Below are 27,396 nucleotides of genomic sequence, written 5' to 3'. Positions count from 1 at the left end.
GATCCATGATTCGGTCAAGTTTTCTGAGGGAGTCACCGCCACAGTGATGTTCTCCAGGGAAAAAACAGTCGTGAGAAGTTGTAGAACGTCTTCTGGGGCATTCCATGTATCATTTGTGCTTTCTGAGGAACTATATGGCACAGTGGTCTTCTCAGATGAAGGGGTGGTAACAAAGTCCTCTTGCAGGTCATCATCTGGAGTGGATTCAGCATTCTCCTCTTCAGAGGGAGTAAACGCCACAGGAGCCGCCGACACAGTGGTGTTCTCCAGGGAAGAGTCGAGGAGCGTCAAGACCTCATGCAAGGCAGTGGTGTTCTCCGAGGAAGAGGGGAAGTCCTCTTTGATTTCAGTGCTTTCTAAGGAAGTGGCGACCACAGAGTCAACTGGAACATCAGTGAGGTTCTCCAGGGGAAACCCTAGGACGTCTGCTGGAGTAGCAAACAGATCACCTGTGGTTTCTGAGGGAGTAGATACCACAGGGGCCACCGGCACAGCAGTGAAGTCTACAGAGGAGCCCACGTCAGAAACAGACTGTCCACTGGTCACTGGGGCAGGAGCACTGAGGACCTCTGAGGCAATGGTGGAGTCAGGAACAGCAAAGACAGTCTTCACATCATCATCACCAGAGGACCTTTTAACGCTGCCTTTTAGCCCAGAGCTTGGATGAAGATGCTTGTTCTCAACAAGTCCTAGATAAAGAAGGAGAAAACTGTCTTAGGAGGCAATTTTACTGACAAACATTCCTGAGTAAACCAGGGACACAAAATCCAAACTCACCAGCAGCTGCAAGCAGCACCAAGACCACAAAGACTAAAGCCACCATCTTGAGCAGGAAGCTGACGTACCTTCTGTCCTCCATGAGTGTCTTTTAAAAGGCCAGTAATTAGCAGCAAATGGTCCTCACCTGGCGCCCCTCACCTGGCGCCCAGGGCTGCAGTCAGGTGTGCTGGATTAGAGGAGATACCTACGTACGTGCTCCTCGCTGCAGTAGGATCTGTACCCGCTGGCCCTCATTTATCAGTTCGAGCGAATATCTGGGTGTAAAAAATCCTGGTTTTCCCGTACGGCACGTTTCAAACGTGACTTATGAACCAGGCGGACCTGAAATGTGTATTTTGTCCTTCAGAACGGGGAACAGACACGGTCTCCATACGGTGACTTTATATTTTGTGGTTCTTTTATAAAACAGAGACAAATTTTATTAAATTCAGCGCCGCCTGCAGGCGACGTCTGGAAGCACGCGGCCCTACAGAGACAGGAAAATGGTCCACGTCCATCTTCAGTCTCCCATGCGGGACAACCGTGGGTCCTGCAGAGACCGGTGGAGATGTTTGGTTTGTTAGCAGAAATAACAGAATTAAATGGCAGACATGAAACCATGAAAAGACGATCCTTCACATTTTGGAAGTGCTGAGTGATGTCCCGTCTTCGTCCATCGCAGCTCTCAGATCGTCCTCACTGCCGTGGTCCATCATCCTCTCCGGTCCGATAACATGGCCAGAATCTGTACTTCTCTGGAGACTTTTTCACCAGGGATGAGCAGATCGATCTTAAATATCGATAATGTCCATACCAAGTTGGTACCAGTATTGGAGCGATATTTTTGCTGGGGTTCTACCACCGTACCCCTGTAAGTTGAATTACAGCGCGCTGTTATTGACCTGCTGTACTACTGGTTGCATGAACTTGCTTATACCGACAATTTGAGAGAGAGAAGATGCCATAACATCCATGGCTTTATTTGAGAGATGCTGCTGGACCTGGAAACATCCCTGGAAGATGCTCAGAGAACGTGCAGACCAGCATGCAAACATCTTCAACCTCTCTCTGAGCACCGCCGTTGTTCCAACATGTCTCAAGGCCACCACCACCACCATGTCCCTGCTGAAGAAGTCTTAATCACTACCGTCCCAGTGTTCTTCAACACACTCTACATTTACATGTACAGCACTTACCAGACGCCCTTATCCAGAGCGACTTACAGTCAGTAGTTACAGGGACAGTCCACCCCTGGAGACACCCAGGGTTAAGTGTCCTGCTCAGGGACACGATGGTAGGAAGTGGGGTTTGAACCTGGGTCTTTGTGTTCTTCTGGTTCAGAGACGAGTTTAAACCCACTAGGCCGCTACACTCTAAAAACTGCTGGGTTAAAAACAACCCAGTTTGGGTTATTTTGGTAACCCAGCGCTGGGTCAAAAAGGGACCAACCCAACGCTGGGTTATTTTGACCCAACAAGTTGGGTTACACGGTTAACCCAGCATGCTGGGTTGTGATTTTTAACCCAACTATTAGTTAAAAATGACTACGCTGCTGGGTTGAATGGAACCCAAAATGGGTCGGAAATGTAATCTAGAAACTTACTAAAATAAAAACAATTATACAGCAATACATACTTCAATAATGGAATTTTATTCATGACAAAACATGTAAAAACCTCACTAAGGTGCAGGTGGGGAACATCTAAAGAACAGCTATAACCTTGTTATCAACTCAGCACACCAGGCAGGGAAAACAAGTGGCCTGTCACATTATCAGTGTCCCTTCCTTTTTTTTTTTCCCATCTCCACCTCAGCATTAAGACAATTTTTATGAAAATGTATCAAACTGTAGTCACAGTGTTTCTGGAATAAATTCAGTAACAATGAATCAGACTGAAGTCATTAACTTTAGAAAAATACATATTAACTTTGGAAAAACTCAATTTGACATGTAAATGTAATGAAAAAAAGTTCTTATCATGCATAAACTAAGATATAAGAGTCATATTTAAGAAACACACAACAAAGCAGGCATTAAGAACATCTATGCAGATTTGGTCAAAATAAACTTGCAACTTTCCTAAAATGTGCCCTCTGTAAAAAAAAAAAAAATACAATACTAGACACATCAAGCACAAGAAGAATCAGATACAAAATGAACAACTGCAAGCCTATTTGCTCTAATCACTGCAAAGTAATTTTACAACAACCAGGCATGAAAAGCCGTGCTATAAGCATAATTGTGTCTTACCCTGCTAGCTCATTCTTCAGCTTCTGAACTTCTACCTTAATTTCACATTGCCTGCTGAATGAAGGTAAACGTGTTTTCAAGCACTTTGGGTGCTGCAGGTGAAGTGCGTAGGTTAAGCCAAACAAGAGGCACATTGCTTGAGGTAGGTTGGTGAGTGCTTCCCTTGCCAGGTTGCCCTCTCAGATGATGCCCAGTCTTGAGGGGTTGAGTTATGGCAATGCTGGGCTTGCTGAACTGTTGTCCTCATAATAGAGGATTCCCACTGGGATGTCCATGGAGTCTCCATAGACTCTACATAGTGCAAGAAACAAGACAAAAAGAGAATATTTAGGTTAACAGCAATTTGTCTACAATCAACTGTACAGAATTATCTAATATTATAGATTTTGTAATTCAATGTGATTTTATTTTAGGCACTGTAAACAAGCTGTTTTGTGTGTTTATATATAGGCGTCTTTCATGTTGTGACAGTAGGTGGTATATTACACAATTTGATATTTGAATGGTACAAATGGAGAAAGGGTTTACTCACTGAACTGCTCTTGAAGAACATAGATGCATCATCTCCAAGAAGTCCTCTCAGGACAAGGCATCTAATGGCTGTTGGCTCTGTGCTCTGCAAAGTGGTATAAAACACACTTGAATGTAGAACAAAGGAAATAAATCTTATATCAGTTTATTTGTCCATATAGAGAAATACCACAAGAGAACAAGTTTATGTATTGAACTAACCATCAATACCATTATGAGAAGAAAAGAGAAATATTAACCCACCATTGTGTTGTAGCAGGTGAGCTAATTGCTTTTCTATCCGACCTGTCTTCCTCTTGAAATTTCCATCAAAATTGGACACAACCCATCAAGAACACCAAAGAACTCTTCTTTAAAATTTCTACCAACAATCCTGTTAACTCCAGGTAAACCTGAAAAATATTAAATATGCTCAGTTTTGATATTCAGGCAGAGTTATTTATAACACAAATAAACCTCTCTGAACATCATGTATGTAAAACAAATAATTTAAAAAAAAACATTAAAGGACACATCCACAAACCTGGTTTTCAGTGAAAAGCACTGGCCAGCTTTGGATCATCTGGTTGATGTCAGGCTCATCCTTTACAACCTCCTCTCGTCTAAGAACAAACATGATTCCTGATGCAAGCAAGGAAAGGGCTTAGTTCCTTCTTGCATAAGTTCCATATTTTAGCCTGTAACGTTTAAAAAACTGTGCTCATCTCGCAGATAGTACTTGCATTTCCAAAGCATATTAAAGTGGCTTTAAACAAAACAAGTAGTGCAAAAAAAAAAAAAAAAAAACTGGCATATGTTGAAAGTGGGTGTTTACTTTTTCAAACCTACATTGAAATAATTTGAATTCTACAAAACTGTATGTAGAGAAGTAGAGCGCTACTCTAAAAACACATTGCTGCAAGTATCAAATTCTCACTGTTCCCTTAAGATGACCTCATAATTAAATGCATGTTTCAAACTACAAATGTTCCAGCAGATTCTAATTTGAATAGAGAAAACAACTCACCTTGTTCATCCACAAAATGGTTCTCGTTGCAGCAAGCAAAACTCCTTCAAAAAAAGTCCAAACTTGAGAGAAACAGACAAATGTAGACAGAAAGGTATACTTCTAAAATACAACATTAAACCCCAAAACCCCCTTTCACGTTGTATATGCAAAATAAAGCTTACCGATCTCCGTGTGAGCGAGTATACACAAATTGCTGGCCCCAATGCAGTCGCAAGATATTAAGCATTGTTAGCATAGCAAGTGTTAGTTAGCAAGATATTAAGCATTGTTAGCATAGCAAGTGTTAGTTAGCAAGAGATTAAGCAGTGAAGCTTGCAGAAAATGTCTCCTCTGTCCTTCTACCCGCAGCTTTTGCCTCAGAATTCTTTTCCCGCCCGTCTCCTAACCCCGCGGCTTTCTCTCAGAAAGTTATTTTTTCGCCCCTCAGAAACTAAAGACGGTGCAAAGACAATGGCGGCTCCTCTCGCTGATGTCCCAGGTAGTTGACGTGACGTGCGTGCTCTCTTTCAGGTCCACATTCCCAACCCAGATCGAGACCGATTTTCAACCCAAATTGGGTTAAATCAACCCAACAACAGACTCAACCCAGCGTTTTTCAGAGTGTACCAGCCAGTTTCTTGCTTGTCAGATCTTTTGGACTTTTTGGAAATTGGTTTGGTTGGTAAGACCTGACCGGACGTCTGTCCACCGTGATTCTTTTCATGGAAACGCTCTGCGGTGTAAATTTGACTCTGGACTTTTCCAGATGTTGAAACAGGGCGCGGCCGCGCTGTGGTGACGGAGCATGAAACAGTGACGGCGGAATCTTCACGACACGATCTTCAGCCCAGGCTGCGGTAACAGACACCTGCGAACCGTCCACACCGACAGTAGAGGTCACTTCCTGACCAGCTCACCACTTCTGACCTGCTGAAGTACCGAACCTGCAGCCATCGCAGGGGGCAAAAGGGGGAAGGAGACATTTTCAAGAAGCAGCGAGAGAGCAGATGAAGCAGCAAAGGCTGCGGCCACAAACTCGCCTTTTGGGACCATAATTACGGTGGAAACACCTTCTCTACTCCTCCTGAAGTACAGGCTAGTACAACCCCACAGGAGAAGAGCGTGGAGAGCGGCAGGGTGCTGATGCAGGACATGAACATCCCAGTGGAGACCAGAGGAGGATGGGTTTACCTTACTGAGCCTGGGTTCCTCTCAAGGATTCTTCCCAGGGAGCTTCTTCTCACCACATCACCTCTGGCTGCTCTTCTAACATCAGGAGCGTTGTGACTGTAAATTGGAACCCTGGATCTGTATTAAAACTGATGTTGCCTTTTTTGCTAAATGTGACACATGGGAAAGACTAGGAGCTGCTGACCATACCGAGTAGCTCCTGGAGAGCCGGTACCTACACAACATGGCTTTTGTAGGTCAACAACGTTCTCAACACCTGAGGAAGGAGACGCCTGATCTCCAGTAATCATGTAGAAGAAAATCAATTTCTGTCCAGTCACCCAGATACAGACGACAATGGAGAAGCAGCTCAGAGTAGAAGTTTAATAAAACTGCAGGTTCTACACAAATTCTGGATCTGTACCATCAAACAGCAGCATGCCAGATAACAGAGAAATAATGTCCCTGTGAAGATCACTGGCTTCTACAAGGAGGGAGGAGATGTGGAGACCAGATCATCTGGAGTGGATTCAGTAGTCTCCTCTTCAGAAGGAGTAAACGCCACCGACACAGTGGTGTTCTCCAGGGAAGAGGGGAAGTCCTCTTTGATGTCAGATGGAGCGATCCATGCTTCAGTGCTTTCTGAGGGAGTGGCGACCACAGAGTCAACTGGCACAGCAGTGAGGTTCTCCAGGGGAAACCCTAGGACGTCTGCTGGAGTAGCAAACAGATCACCTGTGGCTTCTGAGGGAGTAGATACCACAGGCACAGCAGTGAAGTCTACAGAGGAGCCCACGTCAGAAACAGACTGTCCACTGGTCACTGGGGCAGGAGCACTGAGGACCTCTGAGGCAATGGTGGAGTCAGGAACAGCAAAGACAGTCTTCACGGCATCACCAGAGGACCTTTTAACGCTGCCTTTTAGCCCAGAGCTTGGATGAAGATGCTTGTTCTCAACAGGTTCTAGATAAAGAAGGAGAAAACTGTCTTAGGAGGCCATTTTACTGACAAACATTCCTGAGTAAACCAGGGACACAAAATCCAAACTCACCAGCAGCTGCAAGCAGCACCAAGACCACAAAGACTAAAGCCACCATCTTGAGCAGGAAGCTGACGTACCTTCTGTCCTCCATGAGTGTCTTTTAAAAGGCCAGTAATTAGCAGCAAATGGTCCTCACCTGGCGCCCCTCACCTGGCGCCCAGGGCTGCAGTCAGGTGTGCTGGATTAGAGGAGATACCTACTGATCAGCGTTTCTCCATCCACCTCCTGGAGGACCTGCTGCTGCATTATGAAGCTCAGGCTGGAGATAAAACCAGGAGCAGGAAGGAGAATCCAGGCCAGGAGACGCTAATGCGTGTAAAATGGTGGATTTTTATTTATTTCTCTTAAAACCAGGAATACAAGGCACTGTGTTTTTCCTCATTTCTAAATTCCCTTTTGTCTAGTTCTAGTGGACATGTCATGTGTGGTCAAAAAACATCTGATTCTTCTGTATCCATCTACATTCACGGTATTTGTCAGTCGCTCTTGTCCACTTTATTCACTCTTGTTAGATTTTATCACAAGAAAGAGTTACAAGTTAGACGCTCATCTTGTAAATTCCCATCTAACAATCCTATAAGAGTACCATTGTATCACAGATGTTCCCCCAAATTCCCCTTCTGCTCCACTTGTTGTGCAACAGGAGAAATTCCTGGTTGTGTTGTATTTGTCTTCGTCTTCTATGTGAATGCAGGTCATTAGTGTTAAACACAGCAGGTGGAAGGTCTGAAGGTCTACAGAAGATGAATCAAAACCTCGACTTTGTTGTTAGGATCATCAGAGGCAGCAGTTTAAGGATGATCATTAATGACAGCTTCAACTTCACACAGCGGAGTGTGAAGGCCATCATCATCACGTCCCCAACTTGTTCAAAAAGTCTGCAGGGGACATTTCAGTGACCTCCTGCCTGGAGGTCCGTCCACTTGTTCTTCACGATACTGGTTTTGTGGTTGCCTGTCTTAGTTTTAGTTTTAGTCGAGTCCAGCTTTGAGGCATTGAATCCCAATCCGCCAAGATGCTACCGAGGTCCCCTTGATGAAGGTCCCGTCCCCACACGCCTGTCCTGTGCCCACTGCTCACCAAGGGTGATGGTACCAGCAGATTTTGCACCGTAACATTGTGTATCTGGGAACCATAGCAGACGTGACCCCTGACCTCCCACCGAACCTGTAGAAATGAGAAGCCAAACTGGATGAGGAACCCTGACCACACTTTATTTGGGGACATCTGCTTCATCTGTACATATTAGTGTGCTAATTGCTGTTCTTACTTTTTACATTTACATGTTACACCTCTTCTTACCTCCCTCCACTGGCTCCCGGTAGCTGCTCGCATTGAGTTCAAATCCTTGATGCTGCCTACAGGGCTGTAAATGGAACTGCGCCCTCCTACATCAACACACTACTACCTAGCTACACTCCTGCACAGAAGCTACAATACTACCTCCTACATCAACACACTACTACCTAGCTACACTCCTGCACAGAAGCTACAATACTACCTCCTACATCAACACAATACTACCTAGCTACACTCCTGCACAGAAGCTACAATACTACCTCCTACATCAACACAATACTACCTAGCTACACTCCTGCACAGAAGCTACAATACTACCTCCTACATCAACACAATACTACCTAGCTACACTCCTGCACAGAAGCTACAATACTACCTCCTACATCAACACACTACTACCTAGCTACACTCCTGCACAGAAGCTACAATACTACCTCCTACATCAACACACTACTACCTAGCTACACTCCTGCACAGAAGCTACAATACTACCTCCTACATCAACACAATACTACCTAGCTACACTCCTGCACAGAAGCTACAATACTACCTCCTACATCAACACAATACTACCTAGCTACACTCCTGCACAGAAGCTACAATACTACCTCCTACATCAACACAATACTACCTAGCTACACTCCTGCACAGAAGCTACAATACTACCTCCTACATCAACACACTACTACCTAGCTACACTCCTGCACAGAAGCTACAATACTACCTCCTACATCAACACACTACTACCTAGCTACACTCCTGCACAGAAGCTACAATACTACCTCCTACATCAACACACTACTACCTAGCTACACTCCTGCACAGAAGCTACAATACTACCTCCTACATCAACACACTACTACCTAGCTACACCCCTGCACAGAAGCTACAATACTACCTCCTACATCAACACACTACTACCTAGCTACACTCCTGCACGCTCTCTCAGATCGGCAAACGAAAGGAGACTAAAAATTCCTTGTTCACGGGGTCTCCGATTCCAATCATGTCTGTTCTCCGTTGTTGTCCCTGGCTGGTGGAACAACCTGCCCTCCTCCACACGACTAGCCGAGACTATCACCACTTTTAAGAAGCAGGTGAAAACCCTCTTGTTCAAAAAATATTACAGACAAATCTAACACTTACACACGCACATGCGTACACATTGCACAAACAATACAAAAATGTATAAATACATTATAATTTTTCTTAGTCTAGCACCCAACAATCTCCGAGCATGCTCTTCAATGACAAGTCTAAGCCTTATCAGGGCTCTTATATTCTATAGAAATCGAACGAGAATTGCTGGTGTCTTCCTATTGTATGTCGCTTTGGATAAAAGCGTCTGCTAAATAAAGTAAAGTACATTTGTTGTGAGAAATTCATGTAGGCTTACAGCCTCAAATAAAATCTGTCAGCAGTGTGAGCATGAAAGAATTATTTTAAATCTGTGTATTAAAATGATGTTTGAAAGGGATGGTAGTAGCCTAGTGGGTAACACACTTGCCTATGAACCAGAAGACTACAGAGTCACAGGTTCAAATCCCACTTAATACTATTGTGTCCCTGAGCAAGACACTTAACCCTAAGTTGCTCCAGGGGGACTGTCCCTGTAACTACTGATTGTAAGTCGCTCTGGATAAGAGCGTCTGATAAATGCCATAAATGTAAATGTAAAATGTAAATGAATTGTAATAAATAAATAAATATATATAGGGTGGTAGTAGCCTAGTGGGAAACACAGTTGCCTATGAACCAGAAGACCCAGGTTCAAACCCCACTTACTACCATCGTGTCCCTGAGCAGGACACTTAACCCTGAGTGTCTCCAGGGGGGGACTATCCCTGTAACTCTGGATAAGGGCGTCTGGTAAATGCTGTAGCTATAAATGTGAATGATGGTTAAATACAGAGGACACGTTTCACCGTGTCACCAGTTGCTGTGCTGCAGTGTTTTACAATGACGATCAATTCCCTTTCACTTTAAAATACAGGTTGAGTAAAGAGAAGAACTTATTTTGGATTGAAAGGTGAATCAGGAAGTTGAAATTTAGTTGCACGATGCCAACTGCAAGGTATGCAGAGGATGGATGTTTCGGCTGATCAGTGCATGCATATTAAAGGCATTTCCACAAAATAAGCAGGTTAAACTGTGCGAAGATAGCGATGGGTGAGTGACACACCCAGCCACTCTCAGCTCTGGCCCGATCACAAAGCCACCATTGTGTCTCCTCTCCCAGCTCTGCAGGACAGTATAAGGCATAGACGATTAGTATGCAGCACTGCAGTCGGGGCTCTAAGCAGAGTTTGAGTGTGTGTGTGTGTGTGTGTGTGAAGACTCTTCCATTAGGCATGTGTGAGTGACTGGTCTGTGGAGGAGAAGAAACCAAGGAGAGTTCAGATTTAAGATTGTTGTTGCAGCAGCGTGATCAGCAGGATGCTAAGTGTGAGCACGGCAGGCCCTCAGTCCCTGCAGGACCCGGTGTCGGTGAACGTGGGGGGCGAGGTGTACGTGACCACGCTGGACACGCTCACGCGGTGCCGCGACTCCATGCTCGGCGCCATGTTCACCGGCCAGATCCCGCTGCTGAAGGACCGGCACGGGAACTTCTTCATCGACCGCGACGGGAGGGTGTTCCGCTACGTCCTCAACTACCTCCGCTCCAACAGCCTGGACCTGCCCGAGGGCTTCGCCGAGCTGCCCCTGCTCAAGCGCGAGGCCGACTTCTTCCAGATCCGTCCCCTGCTGGAGGAGATCCAGCGGCGCGAGAGCGGCCTGGCGCCGGGGGGCCCGAGCGGGCGCGGCGCCATGCTGAACGTCGACACCGAGAGCCACGTGCGCACGCTGCACTTCAACCTGAAACGCGGCCCCGACAACTACGAGCTCTGCTCCTGCTCGGTCCACGTCCACACCGCCACCGTCTTCTGCACGGCGCGCGTCTTCGTCGACCTGCTCTGCTCCCGCTTCGCCTACCGTGGCCAGGAAGGCACCGCTGCGCCGCGGCCCCGGGACGGCAGTCGGAACTACCTGCACCTGGAATGGGCGCCGTGCCCCCAGGAGCTGCCGCGGGACCAGCACCAGAAGCACGGCTTCCGCGAGCTCCACGGCGAGGCCGGGACGGAGCTGAGCGACCTGCGGGCGTTCATGGAGGAGCTGCTGAGGGTGGCGCTAGCTGAAGGGTTCCGGGTGGATTCGGTGTTCCCCGACTCCAGCGACATCCTGAACTGCCGCTCGCTGCGATTTGTCCGCTACTGAGCGGAACGCTCCTCGTAATGGACTCATTCTGCAGAACTACAAGCCATTCGACCTGTTCATCATGGGAATGTGTCTGTGTTGGGTTGTTTTGGGTAGAGATGGGTAGTGTTGGGTGATGTTGAGTTTGTGATGGGTTGTTTTGGGTAGATATGGGTAGTGTTGGGTGGAGATGGGTGGTGTTGGGTGATGTTGAGTTTGTGTTGGGTTGTTTTGGGTAGAGATGGGTAGTGTTGGGTGGAGATGGGTGGTGTTGGGTGATGAGTTTGTGTTGGGTTGTTTTGGGTAGAGATGGGTAGTGTTGGGTGGAGATGGGTGGTGTTGGGTGATGTTGAGTTTGTGTTGGGTAGCATTCTGTAGCTTTAACATCATGCAGAACTACAAGCCATTCAACCTGTTCATCATGGGAATGTGTCTGTGTTGGGTTGTTTTGGGTAGAGATGGGTAGTGTTGGGTGATGTTGAGTTTGTGTTGGGTTGTTTTGGGTAGAGATGGGTAGTGTTGGTGGAGATGGGTGGTGTTGGGTGATGTTGAGTTTGTGTTGGGTTGTTTTGGGTAGAGATGGGTAGTGTTGGGTGGAGATGGGTGGTGTTGGGTGATGTTGAGTTTGTGTTGGGTTGTTTTGGGTAGAGATGGGTAGTGTTGGGTGGAGATGGGTGGTGTTGGGTGATGTTGAGTTTGTGTTGGGGTTGTTTTGGGTAGAGATGGGTAGTGTTGGGTGGAGATGGGTGGTGTTGGGTGATGTTGAGTTTGTGTTGGGTTGTGTTGGGTGGAGATGGGCGGTGGTGGGTGATGTTGAGTTTGTGTTGGGTTGTTTTGGGTAGAGATGGGTAGTGTTGGGTGGAGATGGGTGGTGGTGGGTGATGTTGAGTTTGTGTTGGGTTGTTTTGGGTAGAGATGGGTAGTGTTGGGTGATGTTGAGTTTGTGTTGGGTTGTTTTGGGTAGAGATGGGTAGTGTTGGGTGATGTTGAGTTTGTGTTGGGTAGCATTCTGTAGCTTTAACAACATGCAGAACTACAAGCCATTCGACCTGTTCATCATGGGAATCTGTCTGTTGCAACACTCGCTGCAAACATCTCTCATACTGCTGTTGAAAATAATTAAGCGAGAACCGCTTACAAATCAGTCAAACATTTCTTTCAGTTTAATAGTGACTCCGCCCCTTCCCAGGTAACACGCTCATATGGGTGGTACACAGGTACCAGACACGTGGTCCATATCAGCCCCATCTTAATATGAACCCCAGAACCCAGATCAAGAGTCACCCCTGATTTACCTGCCGTCATGAAGAAGACTCAGACCAACATGGACCTCGCTGGAATTGACAGGAGTTACAGCAACGTAGTTAATGTTAACAGTTAATGTTCAAGTCAATAACTAATACAAGTTTTACTTACTTCCCATGGCCACTAGGGGCCTCCAGCAACGCGTGATGTCTGTGTTAATCTGTGTTGCTCCTCACAGTCCTGGTTGACCTGTTTTTGTGCAAGACCTGTACTGAATAAATACAACTGACTACGATCTGAGCCCCATGTTCATTCCAACTCACTATGGCTGTATCTCACAGGCAGGTAACACGGTTTTAACAAATACTTACCTGCTTTTATAATCAATTATTTCAACCCCTGCAGATTCTGTACGTTTGAAATAATCAGACTTTTATTTCAAGTGTAGTTTTATTTGAACAGTGACAGACAAGAATAATTACAAAATAATGCATTTGAAAATACTTATACATTAATTTGTATTTTCATTAATTAAATGAGTATTTGGTGCCTTTTGCACAACATACTTGGTGGCAAACCTTTGTGGCAAACGTTCCTTGTAGTTGTCCACAAGGTTTGCGCACATCTCAAGGGGGATTTTGTCCTTATCAACGCTATTTTCCAGTTTCTATTTATAAAAAATTATTTGACTTAATGAGGAGAACTGCGTCGCAGTTGAGAAGCAGAGGTGAGGTATTGTGCATGTCCTCAGTATAAAAAACGTTGTTAAGGTGTGATGTTGGCGGTGACTGGAGCCTTGCAGATGTAACGATAGTGGCGAGAACAGTGGTCATCATTGTAACGACCGTCAGAATGGAAATGGGCACAATCCTCACCGCCTTCCAACCCGTGGAGTCGCCAGTCATCAGGCTGACCTGGCATCCACTCTCTGTTAACACACACACACACGTACTTACAACAAGTACAATCTACCACAATTTCAATGTAGACACACAGGAACACACCTCCTGTCGATTTTGTAGGGGGTCCTGTCCACCCACTCCCAGCTTCCAGTGCGTTCGTCACTCAGACCAAGCCAGAAAAAGAGCGGTGCTGTCCGGCTGACTACAAAACGCTGTCAGGCCAACAAGAATCAGTCCCATCGGTAGAGATGGGTAGTGTTGGGTTCTGTTGTGTTTTTTGGGGGGTAGTGTTAGGTGGACATGGGTAGTGTTGGATAGTGTTGAGTTTGTGTTGTTTTGTGTGATGTTGAGATTGTGTTGGGTTGTTTTGGGTAGTGTTGTGTGATTTTGAGATTGTGTTGGGTGGTGTTGGGTTGTTTTTATGTGATGTTGAGATTGTGTTGGGTAGTGTTGGGTGGAGATATGAGGTGTCGGGTGGAGATGTGAGGTGTTGAATTGCTTTGGGTAGAGATGGGTAGTGTTGGGTTCTGTTGTGCTTTTTTGGGTAGTGTTGGGTGCAGATGGGTAGTGTTGAGTAGTGTTGGGTGATGTGAGATGTGTGGGTGTTTTGGGTGGTGTTGAGGCTGTGTTGGGTAGTGTTGAGTAGTGTTGGGAAGAATTGGGAAGTGTTGGGAAGTGTTGGGAGGTGTTGGTTTGTTTTGGGTGGTGTTGAGGCTGTGTTGGGTAGTGTTGAGTAGTGTTGGGAAGAGTTGGGAAGTGTTGGGAAGTGTTGGGAGGTGTTGGGAGGTGTTGGGTTGTTTTGGGTGGTGTTGAGACTGTGTTGGGTAGTGTTGATTAGTGTTGGGAAGAATTGGGAAGTGTTGGGAAGTGTTGGGTGATGTTGGGTTGTTTTGGGTGGTGTTGAGACTGTGTTGGGTAGTGTTGAGTAGTGTTGGGAAGTGTTGGGAAGTGTTGGGAGGTGTTGGGAGGTGTTGGTTTGTTTTGGGTGGTGTTGAGACTGTGTTGGGTAGTGTTGAGTAGTGTTGGGAAGAATTGGGTGATGTTGGGTTGTTTTGGGTGGTGTTGAGACTGTGTTGGGTAGTGTTGAGTAGTGTTGGGAAGAATTGGGAAGTGTTGGGAGGTGTTGGGTGGTGTTGGGTTACCCTCTCGTCTGCGCTCTGAAGCACCAGCAGCGACGCCCCGCGGCTGGTGCAGTGGTCTCTGGCTCGGTGCCACGACATGCCGTTGGTTGAGAAGTAATAACAGTTTCTGGAGTACAGATCCCAGCCCAGTGGACAACAAGCCTCCGTATCTCCAAACACACACACACACACACACACACACACACAGAAATCATTTATCTTTTAATTATGATTTTAATACATTTTCTACTGGTTCCCAGGACACCCAGATCCACAACTCACTGTTCCTGATGAATCTGTTGAAACTGCACTGGAGCTCTGACAGGGTTTTCTTTATCGACGTCAAGTCATCCAACGCTGTCAGGGAATCAGACACTGAACACACACACACACACACACACTCAGGAACACACGCGCGGAGGATTTACACGCGCGGTGGATTTACACGCGCGGTGGATTTACACGCGCGGAGGATTTACACGCGCGGTGGATTTACACGCGCGGTGGATTTACACGCGCGGCCGACTCGTACCCTGCGCCAGGTCCTCTTTTGCTGACTGCAGGGAGCTGCTGAGCCTTTCCATCTCGGAATCGGTTTCTCCCTCTGGAACAGGGAGGCTGGTGTTGACGTCTGCATGTGTGTATTCATGGCGCGTGTGCACGCGTGTGTAAATTACTCACGCTTCACTTTTCCAGCCTTTATCTGTGACAGGACATCCTGCAGACTGTGACTGAGATTCGCCACCTTCTTCTCTGCTGAACCAAAACCACCGACAACCTTCCTATCTACACAGAGAGCGAGAGAGAGAGCAGTACACCGGTCAGCAAGTGCGTGTGTGTGTGTGTGTGTGTGTGTGTGTGTGTGTGTGCTTCTTACTGTTCACTGCCACAGTGATGATGAGGGCGATCAGCACAACAGCAGTGAGAGAGAAGAACACGGCCTGTCTCAGCTGAGGCCTACTGATGATGGGTGGAGCAGGAAACTGTGACACAGGCTCTACACACACACACACACACACACACCTACAACACTTAATCTCAACACAATATATTAAAAAAAAAACGATTAATCATTTAATCAAGACAGAAAGGTCACATTCTGGCAAGAAAAACGTTTTGTCGCCTATAAAGAAATTGAACAAATTTACTGCAAATACAAAAATATGTCAGCAAATTAAGTCGTGAGGCTGTGAGATCCAAATGTAATATCTTGTATGACTTCCATGAGCTTGAAGGACCGCATCCATGTGGTTTGGCAAGGATTCAAACTATTTATTGCTGAAGTCATCAGGAACAGCAAATAAATCAGTCTTGCAGGCCTCCCAGAGTTCCTCAGTATTATTTGGTTTCATCTTCCACGCTTCCTCTTTCATCCTACTCCACACATGCTCAATGATGTTCATGTCTGGTGACTGGGCTGGCCAATCCTGGAGCATCTTGATCATCTTCGCCTTGAGGAACTTTGATGTGGAGATGGAAGTATGTGATGGAGCACCATCCTGCTGCAGAATTTGGCCACTTTTATGGTTCGGAATATAAAAAGGTAGCTAAGATTTCTTGGCATGTTGCCTTCCACCCTGCAGATCTCTCACACACCCCCATACTGGATGGAACCCCAGACCATGATTTTTCCACCACCAACCTTCACTGTTTTCTGGGGGAATCTCGGACCCATGTGGGCTCCAGTAGGTCTCCTGCAATATTTGAAGATTCATCTGAAAAATCCTCCTTCTGCCACGTTTCCAGCGTTCATCCTTTTAGCAGGCTGTGGGCCCTGGCAAATGCCACACGGTTTTTCAATTGTCTTTTGTGTAGTGCTGGTTTCTGGGCACTGATTCCACCATGGAGGACATTTCGAGACAAATTGTTCTGGTTGACACAGGGACTTCAGGTGACCAGGTCTCGTGGAGCTCTGCTGCAGTGGGAAATGGGCCTTGGATTTTCGAGCCAACAAACAGTCCTCTCGAGCGGGGTCTGCCTGACCAGGGCTTGTCCTCTGTACTAGACGCTGAGACACATTGAAGGTGTCTGCCACATCAGCAGTGGATCTGGTCTTCAGCTTCTTGATAATCAACACTTTAGTCTCAGGGTGAATGTGAGGCATGTTTGCAGAGGTCTAGTTGCAGTTGATGTGAAGGTCTAGTGTACTGATGTTCTTTTTATACACACCTGAGACATAATTGATCCATTATTAGTCACAGGTGACGGTCATATGACAAGGACACAACACTTATGTCCTTGCAAAAATTGACCAAGCTTTGAATATTGGAATACTTTTTGACAGTTTCCTTTTGCACTGAAACATTATTACAAAAGCTGTTGGGAATAAAATGCGCCGTTTCATGTATCTTGATTAGAAATATATTTCAGCCGCACTTGAGCTCAACTTGTACACAAGTGACAAGACGTTTCGCCCCATAGGGACTGTGCGTCTACCTGTCTTCCAGAACGACTGCTCCTCGCTGCTCTCTGTGGGCTGGAGGTCGTCGTGATAATCATTGCTCACGTTGGTCAGTCTGTTCGTATCGTCCTTCATGGCGCAGGGACACACAGAGCAGTTTCTCGTACGTGTCCACCTGAAATGAAGACACTTCCAAATGAACCGAAACCCTGGTCTTTCCGTCAGATCTTTATAGTCCATGGTCCTTTACACGTATTCTAAAAGTATTCTGAGCACTGTAACAGAATACGGAATTTCCAATGTTGCCAGATTGTGTGTGAAGTTGCTGCTCCGCTGTCACCACTTTTTACTGTGACAACTGATGTCATTCCTCCATCGGAAATGAAGGAGGCAGCGATTTGTCCACCTTCCGCGGAGGGGGACTGGGTCTCAAAACCCGCACCTGTCCCTGCCATCCTGTTATGTGGGTAAAATGTGTTGAGCCTGAGTTCCATCATGGACCACAGTGTGCTGATTGTGACCATGGGAAAAAGATCTGTACCCTGAATACAATTACATATATACAATCAGTTATATATGTACAATCATTATATACATGCAATAAATACATTTATCCAGACCCAGTGTACCCTGTAATATGTCTACATGAAACTCACTGGTGTTTTAATGCATCTACACATGAGCACGATTATTCACGATTATTCCCCTTACCTCACCGTCCACCTCGCAGCTGTCGATCCTGGGTTCTGGGTGTGTGTGTGTGTGTGTGTGTGTGTGTGTGTGCGAGAGAGAGAGAGTGACCCAACCAGAGAGAAGTAAGACGTGTTTTATTCTGTATGTGTTCACATTTTTAATATTAACGGCACTTCACACTGTCACATGTATATTAACGGTCAAATTAAATTAACGTCACTTCATACTGTCACTTTCTTATTATATTATGGATTACTGTGCATGTAAAGGTACAGCGAGTGTGTGTGTGTGTGTGTGTTTGCAAAGACACAACCTTTGAATTGTAAACATGGTGTGTGTGTGTGTGTGCGTGTGTGTGTGTTTGCCAGGCTCTAAAGTCTACGTGGCATCACCAAACAAGTCTGAATTCATGTTCAGTTTAGTCATCTCATCTGTGTATGTACAGTCCAGGCCAAAAGTCTGGACACCTTCTCATTCAACATGTTTTCTTTATCTTCATGACTATTTACGTTGGTAGATTCTCACTGAAGGCATCAAAACTATGAATGAACACATGTGGAGTTCTGTACTTAACAAAAAGTGGAGACCTGACCTCCACAGTCACCGGACCTGAACCCAGTCCAGATGGTTTGGGGTGAGCTGGGCCAACAAGTGCTAAACACCTCTGGGAACTCCTTCAAGACTGTTGGAGAAGCATTTCAGGTGACGACCTCTTGAAGCTCATCGAGAGAATGCCAAGAGTGTGCAAGCAGTAATCAGAGCAAAGAAACTAGAATATAAAACATGTTTTCACTTATTTCACCTTTTTTTTGTTAAGTACAGAACTCCACATGTGTTCATTCATAGTTCTGATGCCTTCAGTGAGAATCTACCAACGTAAATGGTCATGAAGATAAAGAAGACACGTTGAATGAGAAGATGCCCAGACGTTTGGCCTGTACTGTATATGATTATTATAATGAACCTTCTCTGACCTTTAACCCTGAGCTCTTTCATACCACAGTTTCATCATGATGTCCTACTCCCAATCTCACAGGGTATTTATAATCCCAGTAAAGCAGGAAAACTGCTTTTCCGTGCCATGATCAGATGAATGCCTGAGCGGGGGCCTGGGGACATTCCTCGGGGGAATGCGGGCACACACCCCACCCCCGAGCGGATTCCTGGCTGCTGGGATTCCTCACACGTGGCACCGCCGACCACCGTCGCCTCCGTCACGAACTCTTCTGCGGCCGCGGGGCGCCGGGCACCTCGGAGGAAGCGCGTCCATCTGGCCTCCGCTGGTTGGCCGGGGATCTTCGTGTTCTTTCCAGCGATTGGCTTTCGGCGTGTCAATCAAAGCGAGCTCCGCCTTCATTGGCCGTGACCCGGGAGTGGGCGGGTCCTGTCCACGTTCCGCGAGAGTTGCGCGCAGCCTCGACAGAACGGGATTTCGCTCCGTTACCGAGACAGCGGGGACCGTCGCTCCGCTCCGCGCCGCTCCGCTCCGGGACTCGGTATCCGCGACCGGCCATGCAACTGAGCCGCCTCGCCCTGCTCTGCGGGCTCTTCTGGAGCTGCGCGGCCGAGCCCAGGCCCGTCTCTCCCGGTAAGGCGACGCCGGCCGATCCTGCAGGGCCGCGGCGGCGAATCTGGACTTGTCCGTGTTTACAGGCCGGTTTTATTATTACTGAATAAAACACAAATAAACCACCTGGGAACCGAACTTTTCACCGATCTGGTCGATTTCGGTAGTTTATTCATCAAACTCGTCTGTTGATGCGGTCCGGGGCCCGGATCTTCTCGGTCCCGTGGCCGGATCGTCGTAGTCGGCTCGGTCCGGCGTAGTTGGGGCGGTCCGTTATGGTCGTCTCAGTGTGGTCGGCTCGGTCCGGTGGCCGGATCGCTCTAGTTGGCTCGGTCCCCGGTGTGGTTGGTGGCGGTGCTGGAATGGTCTGGCCATAGTCCGCGGCTTCGATGTAGTCGGTAACGGTGGGCCGGATCGGCGTGGTCTGCTCGGTCCAGTGTAAGTCGGCGTGGCGCAGTGTGGCCGGATCGTCGTGGTCCTGCTCTGTCCGGTATGGTCGGGTACGTGGCAAGGATCGGCGTGGTCTGCTCGGTCCTGGTATGGGTCGGTACGGTGGGCAGGATCGGCGTGGTCTGCTCGGTTTAAAAAAAACCGGGTGTCTGGTCGGTACGGGTGCCGGATCGTCGTGGTCTGCTCGTTCTGGTATACGTCGGAACGGTGACGGATCGGCGTGGTCTGCTCGGGTGGTCTGCTCGGTACGGGTCTGGTCGGTACGGTGGCCCGGATCGGCGTGGTCTGCTCGGTCTGGTATGGTCGGTACGGTGACCGGATCGGCGTGGTCTGCTCGGTCTGGTCTGGTCGGTACGGTGACCGGATCGGCGTGGTCTGCTCGGTCTGGTATGGTCGGTACGGTGACCGGATCGGCGTGGTCTGCTTGGTCTGGTCTGGTCGGTACGGTGGCAGGATCGGCGTGGTCTGCTCGGTCTGGTATGGTCGGTACGGTGGCCGGATCGGCGTGGTCTGCTCGGTCTGGTATGGTCGGTACGGTGGCCGGATCGGCGTGGTCTGCTCGGTCTGTTTGGTCGGTACGGTGACCGGATCGGCGGTGGTCTGCTCGGTCTGGCGGTACGGTGGCCGGATCGGAGTGGTCTGCTCGGTCTGGTATGGTCGGTACGGTGGCAGGATCGGCGTGGTCTGCCTCGGTACGGTATGGTCGTTACGGTGGCCGGACGGCGTGGTCTGCTCGGTCTGGTATGGTCGGTACGGTGGCAGGATCGGCGTGGTCTGCTCGGTCTGGTATGGTCGGTACGGTGGCAGGATCGGCGTGGTCTGCTTGGTCTGGTATGGTCATTACGGTGGCAGGATCGGCGTGGTCTGCTCGGTCTGGTCTGGTCGGTACGGTGGCAGGATCGGCGTGGTCTGCTCGGTCTGGTATGGTCATTACGGTGGCAGGATCGGCGTGGTCTGCTCGGTCTGGTATGGTCATTACGGTGGCAGGATCGGCGTGGTCTGCTCGGTCTGGTCTGGTCGGTACGGTGGCCGGATCGGCGTGGTCTGCTCGGGTCTGGTATGGTCGGTACGGTGACCGGATCGGCGGTGGTCTGCTCGGTCCGGTATGGTCGGTACGGTGGCAGGATCGGCGTGGTCTGCTCGGTCTGGTATGGTCGGTACATTGGCAGGATCGGCGTGGTCTGCTCGGTCTGGTCTGGTCGGTACGGTGGCAGGATCGGCGTGGTCTGCTCGGTCTGGTATGGTCGGTACATTGGCAGGATCGGCGTGGTCTGCTCGGTCTGGTCTGGTCGGTACGGTGGCAGGATCGGCGTGGTCTGCTCGGTCTGGTCTGGTCGGTATGGTGGCAGGATCGGCGTGGTCTGCTCGGTCTGGTATGGTCGGTACGGTGGCCGGATCGGCGTGGTCTGCTCGGTCCGGTATGGTCGGTACGGTGGCAGGATCGGCGTGGTCTGCTCGGTCTGGTATGGTCGGTACATTGGCAGGATCGGCGTGGTCTGCTCGGTCTGGTCTGGTCGGTACGGTGGCAGCATCGGCGTGGTCTGCTCGGTCTGGTATGGTCGGTACATTGGCAGGATCGGCGTGGTCTGCTCGGTCTGGTCTGGTCGGTACGGTGGCAGGATCGGCGTGGTCTGCTCGGTCTGGTATGGTCATTACGGTGGCAGGATCGGCGTGGTCTGCTCGGTCTGGTATGGTCGGTACGGTGGCAGGATCGGCGTGGTCTGCTCGGTCTGGTATGGTCGGTACATTGGCAGGATCGGCGTGGTCTGCTCGGTCTGGTATGGTCGGTACGGTGGCAGGATCGGCGTGGTCTGCTCGGTCTGGTATGGTCATTACGGTGGCAGGATCGGCGTGGTCTGCTCGGTCTGGTATGGTCGGTACGGTGGCAGGATCGGCGTGGTCTGCTCGGTCCGGTATGGTCGGTACGGTGGCAGGATCGGCGTGGTCTGCTTGGTCTGGTATGGTCGGTACGGTGGCCGGATCGGCGTGGTCTGCTCGGTCTGGTATGGTCGGTACGGTGGCAGGATCGGCGTGGTCTGCTCGGTCTGGTCTGGTCGGTACGGTGGCAGGATCGGCGTGGTCTGCTTGGTCTGGTATGGTCGGTACGGTGACCGGATCGGCGTGGACCGTGCTCTCTTGTAGGCCATCGCTTTAAGAACCATGTTTTCTCCGCTCGGTGGAAGTTACTGATGTGAGATTGTGAGATGGTTTGATTTCTGTCTCTACAGAGAACCTTCTGGTCCTCACTGCTGCTACGGAGGAGACTGATGGCTTCAACCGTTTCATGAGGACGGCCAGGGAGTTCAACTACACTGTGAAGGTCTGTCCATCATACTGGACACTACAAGCATGCACAACTACAAACAATTTACTTGAATATTGCATTTAGTAATGGCATGAAGTTGGTGTTCACGCTTTCTGACCCCAGAAGGTTATATTACTGTGTAGTTATATTACTGCCCCTTCTTGTGTGTGTGTCTAGGTGCTTGGACTGGGTGAGGAGTGGAAAGGTGGAGATGTTGCTCGGACCGTTGGGGGGGGTCAGAAGGTTCGTTGGCTGAAGAAGGAACTGCAGAAACACACTGACAAGCAGGACCTGGTTATACTTTTCGTCGACAGGTCAGTGTGTGTGTGTGTGTGTGTGTGCGTCTTTGCCTACTTTATTTGAAAGTGAAAAAGTGAAGTGGTTGTCATTGTGAAACACTGCAGCACAGCACACGGTGAAATGTGTCCTCTTTATTTAACCATCACTCTTGGTGAGTAGTGGGGGCGCCCGGGGAGCAGCGTGTGGGGACGGGACCTTCATCAAGGGGACCTCGGTAGCACTTTGGTGTTTTTGGATTTAAATCCACAACCTTTCTTGGCAAATATAGGCCACACCCACCCATCCAGAGACCATGTGACCTTTGGATGAGGCTGAAGTGACACTCCCTCCGCCCTGATTGCTTTGAATCTAGTGGCCCAAGCTGTGATTAGTTGTCATGGAGCACACCCACCCGTAGTGAGGTGGAACCACCACACACACACACACACACACACATTTACACCCGCACGTCCTGCTCTATCCAACGCTTATGTGTGTGCTTGTGATTTATAACTCCCTCTCCGTCTCTCTCTCTCCTCCTGTAGTTATGATGTGATCTTTGCCAGTGGGCCGCAGGAGCTCCTCTGGAAGTTCTCCCGGATCTCCCACAGGGTCATCTTCTCTGCTGAGGGCTTCTGCTGGCCGGACCAGCGCCTCTCGCCCAAATACCCACCGGTGCACACGGGCAAACGCTACCTGAACTCTGGAGGTGCGTGTGTGTTCACAACGGCATGCCCCACTTTCACAGGGATCTGATCTCGGTGCTCTTCTGGTGTCGGGGTGTCTAGGGTTCATCGGCTATGCGCGAGACCTCTACGGCATTGTGCAGCAGTGGAAATACAAAGACAATGACGACGATCAACTCTTCTACACAAAAATCTATCTGGACAAAGAGCAGAGGGTGAGTGTGTGTTTCTTGCAACCAGATCACAATATGATGATGATGATGATGATGATGACGGGATTTTGTGCATGCAGACGCGATTCAACATGACGCTGGATCATCGCTCAAGTCTGTTTCAGAACCTCAATGGAGCCATTGGTAAGAAAAACCTACTTACACTCGTTAGTGAGGACCTAGTGTGTAACAACCCAATGGGGACCAGGATAGTAACGAGGACATTTCACACATTAGCATTTGAAAGTGTGTTTGCGTTGCAGAGGAGGTTGTGCTGAAGTTCGAGAAGGCCCGTGTCCGAGCACGCAACGTGGCTTACGACACGCTTCCGGTCATCATCCATGGCAACGGGCCCACCAAGGTAGAGAACTGGGAAGGGTTATAATGGGATCGTAGCGGATACCATCGTAACGGGCCGTTTAACTCAACGTATCGCGACAGCTGCAGCTGAACTACCTGGGGAACTACGTTCCGACGGGCGTGGACCTACGAACACGGCTGTGGGAACTGCGATGACAACCTGCTGGACCTCAGCGACGTGCCCGTCTGTGTCTCTCCATCTTGGTGTGAATCTGTGTCCCGGCAAGGATCTTCCTGGTTAATACGTGCGTTTGTGTGTTGCAGGACGAGGAGATGCCTGTTGTCCATGTTGCTGTCTTCATTGAACAGCCAACTCCGTTCCTGGAGGAGTTTCTCAAACGACTCACAACCTTCAATTATCCATACACACGCCTACGGCTCTTCATACACAACAACGTACGTTCACACAGACCCACGTCGCACACGTGGTCCCGGGTCCCCACTAAACTCCGCTCTTGTACGTTAACAGGTGGTTTATCACGAACAGCACGTTGAGCGGTTCTGGACGCAGCACCGCGCCCTGTTCCCCTCGGCCACCATCGTGGGGCCGGAGGAGAACCTGCAGCAACGATCAGGCCAGAGCCATGGCAGTGTGAGTGTCACCACGGCCAAATCACGGCGTGGGTTCTCGCCCGTACTGAACACTGCGCGGTGTGTTGCAGTGAGGCCTGTAGGAAGGACCCCTCGTGTGATTACTACTTCAGCGTGGATTCGGAAGTGGCCCTCACCAACCCAGATGTTCTGCGCATTCTCATCGAGGAGAACAAGTAGGAACACCACCTGCTCTTACATGTGGGATGGGAATAATGGCTAACCAATGACTGTTTCCATGGTTACAACACCATTACACCATCTACAGATTGAAGATTGAAGCTGTTTCGAAGAGCTACTTAGTTCTTCTCTCTCTTCGTCCCTCAGGCCTGTGATCGCGCCCATGATCTCCCGCCATGGAAGCTGTGGTCCAACTTCTGGGGGCGCCCTGAGTCCGGAGGGCTTTTACTCGCGCTCGGAGGACTACATCGACATCGTGCAGGGCAAACGCATGTGAGTATGATGCGGTGGGCGGAGCCTGGGTGGGCGGGCCCGTGCTAGTCAGGTGACGCTCACCGCCTCCCTCGCTCTCAGCGGCGTGTGGAACGTCCCGTACCTGACGCAGGTCTACATGATCCACGGTGCCACGCTGCGCTCTCGCCTGGCCGAGGCCAGTTTGTACCAGCAGGAGGGAATGGATCCAGACATGGTGTTCTGCAGAGCAGTGCGAGACCAGGTGTGTGTGTGTGTGTGTGTGTGTGTGTGTGTGAGTGTGAGATCTGTTTCATGACGATGCTGATGTGTCTGTCTCCGTGTGTCTACAGGGAGTGTTCATGTACGTGTCCAACAGAGACGAGTTCGGCCGCCTTGTCTCCTCCAGCAGCTACAACACCAGTCGCCTGCACCCAGACTTGTGGCAGATATTCGACAATCCTGTGGTAAACACACACACACACACACACACACAACTTAGACGTCAACTATGAACCAGAAGACCCAGGTTCAAACCCCACTTACTACCATCGTGTCCCTGAGCAGGACACTTAACCCTGAGTGTCTCTAGGGGGGGACTGTCCCTGTCACTACTGACTGTAAGTCCCTCTGGATAAGGCCGTCTGGTAAATGCTGGAAATGTCATCCTGCAGGACTGGAGGGAGAAGTACATCCATGAGAATTACTCCAGGATCTTTGAAGAAGATGAGAAGGTGGTGGAGCAGGTGAGGAGGTTCTGCTGACATGGTTCATCGATGACGTTCACGGCTGGACTTCTAATCGCTGCGCCTTTATCTCCAGCCCTGCCCAGATGTTTACTGGTTTCCAGTCTTCTCTGAGCAGATGTGTGATGAACTGGTGGAGACCATGGAGAATTTTGGCATGTGGTCAAATGGCAAAAACACGGTCTGTGTGTGTGTGTATCTTTGTGTGTTTGAACGTGTGTAATATTTCTGTGTGTGTATTTGAACGTGTGTAATATTTCTGTGTGTGTGTGTATCTTTGTGTGTTTGAACGTGTGTAATATTTCTGTGTGTGTGTGTGTGTATTTGAACATGTGTAATATTTCTGTCTGTGTGTGTGTGTGTGTTTGAACGTGTGTAATATTTCTGTGTGTGTGTATCTTTGTGTGTTTGAACGTTTGTAATATTTCTGTGTGTGTGTGTGTATCTTTGTGTGTTTGAACGTGTGTAATATTTCTGTGTGTGTGTGTCTGTGTATTTGAACATGTGTAATATGTCTGTGTGTGTGTGTGTGTGTGTGTGTGTGTGTGTCTGTGTATTTGAACATGTGTAATATGTCTGTGTGTGTGTGTGTGTGTGTGTGTCTGTGTATTTGAACATGTGTAATATGTCTGTGTGTGTGTGTTGAACAGTGTAATATTGTCTGTCTGTTGGTGTGTGTGTGTATTGAACATGTGTAATATTTCTGTCTGTGTGTGTGTGTGTGTATTTGAACATGTGTAATATTTCTGTCTGTGTGTGTGTGTGTGTATTTGAACATGTGTAATATTTCTGTGTGTGTGTGTGTGTGTATTTGAACATGTGTAATTTTCTTGTGTGTGTGTGTGTATGTATTGAACATGTGTAATATTTTCTGTGTGTGTGTGTGTGTGTATTTGAACATGTGTAATATTTCTGTGTGTGTGTGTGTGTGTGTGTGTATTTGAACATGTGTAATGTTTCTGTGTGTGTGTGTGTGTGTGTGTATTTGAACATGTGTAATATTTCTGTGTGTGTGTGTGTGTGTGTGTATTTGAACATGTGTAATATTTCTGTGTGTGTGTGTGTGTGTGTGTGTGTGTATTTGAACATGTGTAATATTTCTGTGTGTGTGTGTGTGTGTGTGTGTATTTGAACATGTGTAATATTTCTGTGTGTGTGTGTGTGTGTGTATTTGAACATGTGTAATATTTCTGTGTGTGTGTGTGTGTGTGTGTATTTGAACATGTGTAATATTTCTGTGTGTGTGTGTGTGTGTGTGTGTATTTGAACATGTGTAATATTTCTGTGTGTGTGTGTGTGTGTGTATTTGAACATGTGTAATATTTCTGTGTGTGTGTGTGTGTGTGTGTATTTGAACATGTGTAATATTTCTGTGTGTGTGTGTGTGTGTATTTGAACATGTGTATATTTCTGTGTGTGTGTGTGTGTATTTGAACATGTGTAATATTTTCTTGTGTGTGTGTGTGTGTGTGTATTTAAACATGTGTAATATTTCTGTGTGTGTGTGGTTGTATTTTGAACATGTGTAATATTTCTGTGTGTGTGTGTGTGTAATTTGAACATGTGTAATATTTCTGTGTGTGTTGTGTGTGTGTGTTATTTGAACATGTGTAATATTTCGGTGTGTGTGTGTGTGGTGTTGTGTGTGGTGTGTGTGTGTATTTGAACATGTGTAATATTTCTGTGTGTGTGTGTGTATTTGAACATGTGTAATATTTCTGTGTGTGTCTGTGTATTTGAACATGTGTAATATTTCTGTGTGTGTGTGTGTATTTGAACATGTGTATATTTCTGTGTGTGTGTGTGTGTGTGTGTATTTGAACATGTGTAATATTTCTGTGTGTGTGTGTGTATTTGAACATGTGTAATATTTCTGTGTGTGTGTCTGTGTATTTGAACATGTGTAATATTTCTGTGTGTGTGTGTGTATTTGAACATGTGTAATATTTCTGTGTGTGTGTGTGTGTGTGTGTGTGTGTGTGTGTGTTTGAACATGTGTAATATTTCTGTGTGTGTGTGTGTATTTGAACATGTGTAATATTTCTGTGTGTGTGTCTGTGTATTTGAACATGTGTAATATTTCTGTGTGTGTGTGTGTATTTGAACATGTGTATATTTCTGTGTGTGTGTGTGTGTGTGTGTGTGTGTGTGTG

The 27,396-nt window shown here is 48.1% G+C and overlaps 2 protein-coding genes and 1 pseudogene across 2 annotated transcripts; 2 read left to right on the top strand and 1 right to left on the bottom strand.

Annotated features, from left to right (window-relative positions):
* Nucleotides 1–10,378: 10,378 nt before the first annotated feature.
* LOC114776084 (BTB/POZ domain-containing protein KCTD21-like) lies at nucleotides 10,379–11,433 on the top strand. The gene has a single exon (XM_028966692.1). It carries the CDS (start codon nucleotides 10,477–10,479, stop codon nucleotides 11,293–11,295), a length of 819 nt encoding a protein of 272 aa, XP_028822525.1. The 5' UTR covers nucleotides 10,379–10,476; the 3' UTR covers nucleotides 11,296–11,433.
* Nucleotides 11,434–13,070: 1,637 nt separating this feature from the next.
* Nucleotides 13,071–15,547, bottom strand: LOC114776080 (asialoglycoprotein receptor 1-like). The gene is made up of 7 exons (XM_028966689.1): nucleotides 15,420–15,547; nucleotides 15,224–15,328; nucleotides 15,075–15,146; nucleotides 14,825–14,917; nucleotides 14,564–14,712; nucleotides 13,524–13,633; nucleotides 13,071–13,447 (listed from the first exon to the last, which is right to left on the bottom strand). The coding sequence occupies exons 3-7, from the start codon at nucleotides 15,124–15,126 to the stop codon at nucleotides 13,285–13,287; spliced, it is 567 nt and encodes a 188-aa protein (XP_028822522.1). The 5' UTR covers nucleotides 15,127–15,146; nucleotides 15,224–15,328; nucleotides 15,420–15,547; the 3' UTR covers nucleotides 13,071–13,284.
* Nucleotides 15,548–19,038: 3,491 nt separating this feature from the next.
* On the top strand, nucleotides 19,039–25,546 carry LOC114776078 (multifunctional procollagen lysine hydroxylase and glycosyltransferase LH3-like; annotated as a pseudogene).
* Nucleotides 25,547–27,396: the final 1,850 nt, after the last annotated feature.

Source organism: Denticeps clupeoides, unplaced genomic scaffold (genome assembly GCF_900700375.1).
Source record: "Denticeps clupeoides unplaced genomic scaffold, fDenClu1.1, whole genome shotgun sequence".
Classification (NCBI taxonomy): domain Eukaryota; kingdom Metazoa; phylum Chordata; class Actinopteri; order Clupeiformes; family Denticipitidae; genus Denticeps; species Denticeps clupeoides.
This window is presented reverse-complemented; position numbering and strand designations above follow the sequence as displayed.

Excerpts from the sequence above, each read along its gene's own strand:
- LOC114776084 (XM_028966692.1), top strand. The coding sequence starts at position 10,477 with ATGCTAAGTGTGAGCACGGCAGGCCCTCAGTCCCTGCAGGACCCGGTG.
- LOC114776080 (XM_028966689.1), bottom strand. The coding sequence starts at position 15,126 with ATGGAAAGGCTCAGCAGCTCCCTGCAGTCAGCAAAAGAGGACCTGGCG. Across the intron at positions 14,918-15,074 it reads AAAAGAGGACCTGGCGCAGG|TGTCTGATTCCCTGACAGCG; the intron begins GTACGAGTCGGC and ends GTGTGTGTTCAG. Across the intron at positions 13,634-14,563 it reads TTCAGAGCGCAGACGAGAGG|CGTTTTGTAGTCAGCCGGAC; the intron begins GTAACCCAACAC and ends TTGGCCTGACAG.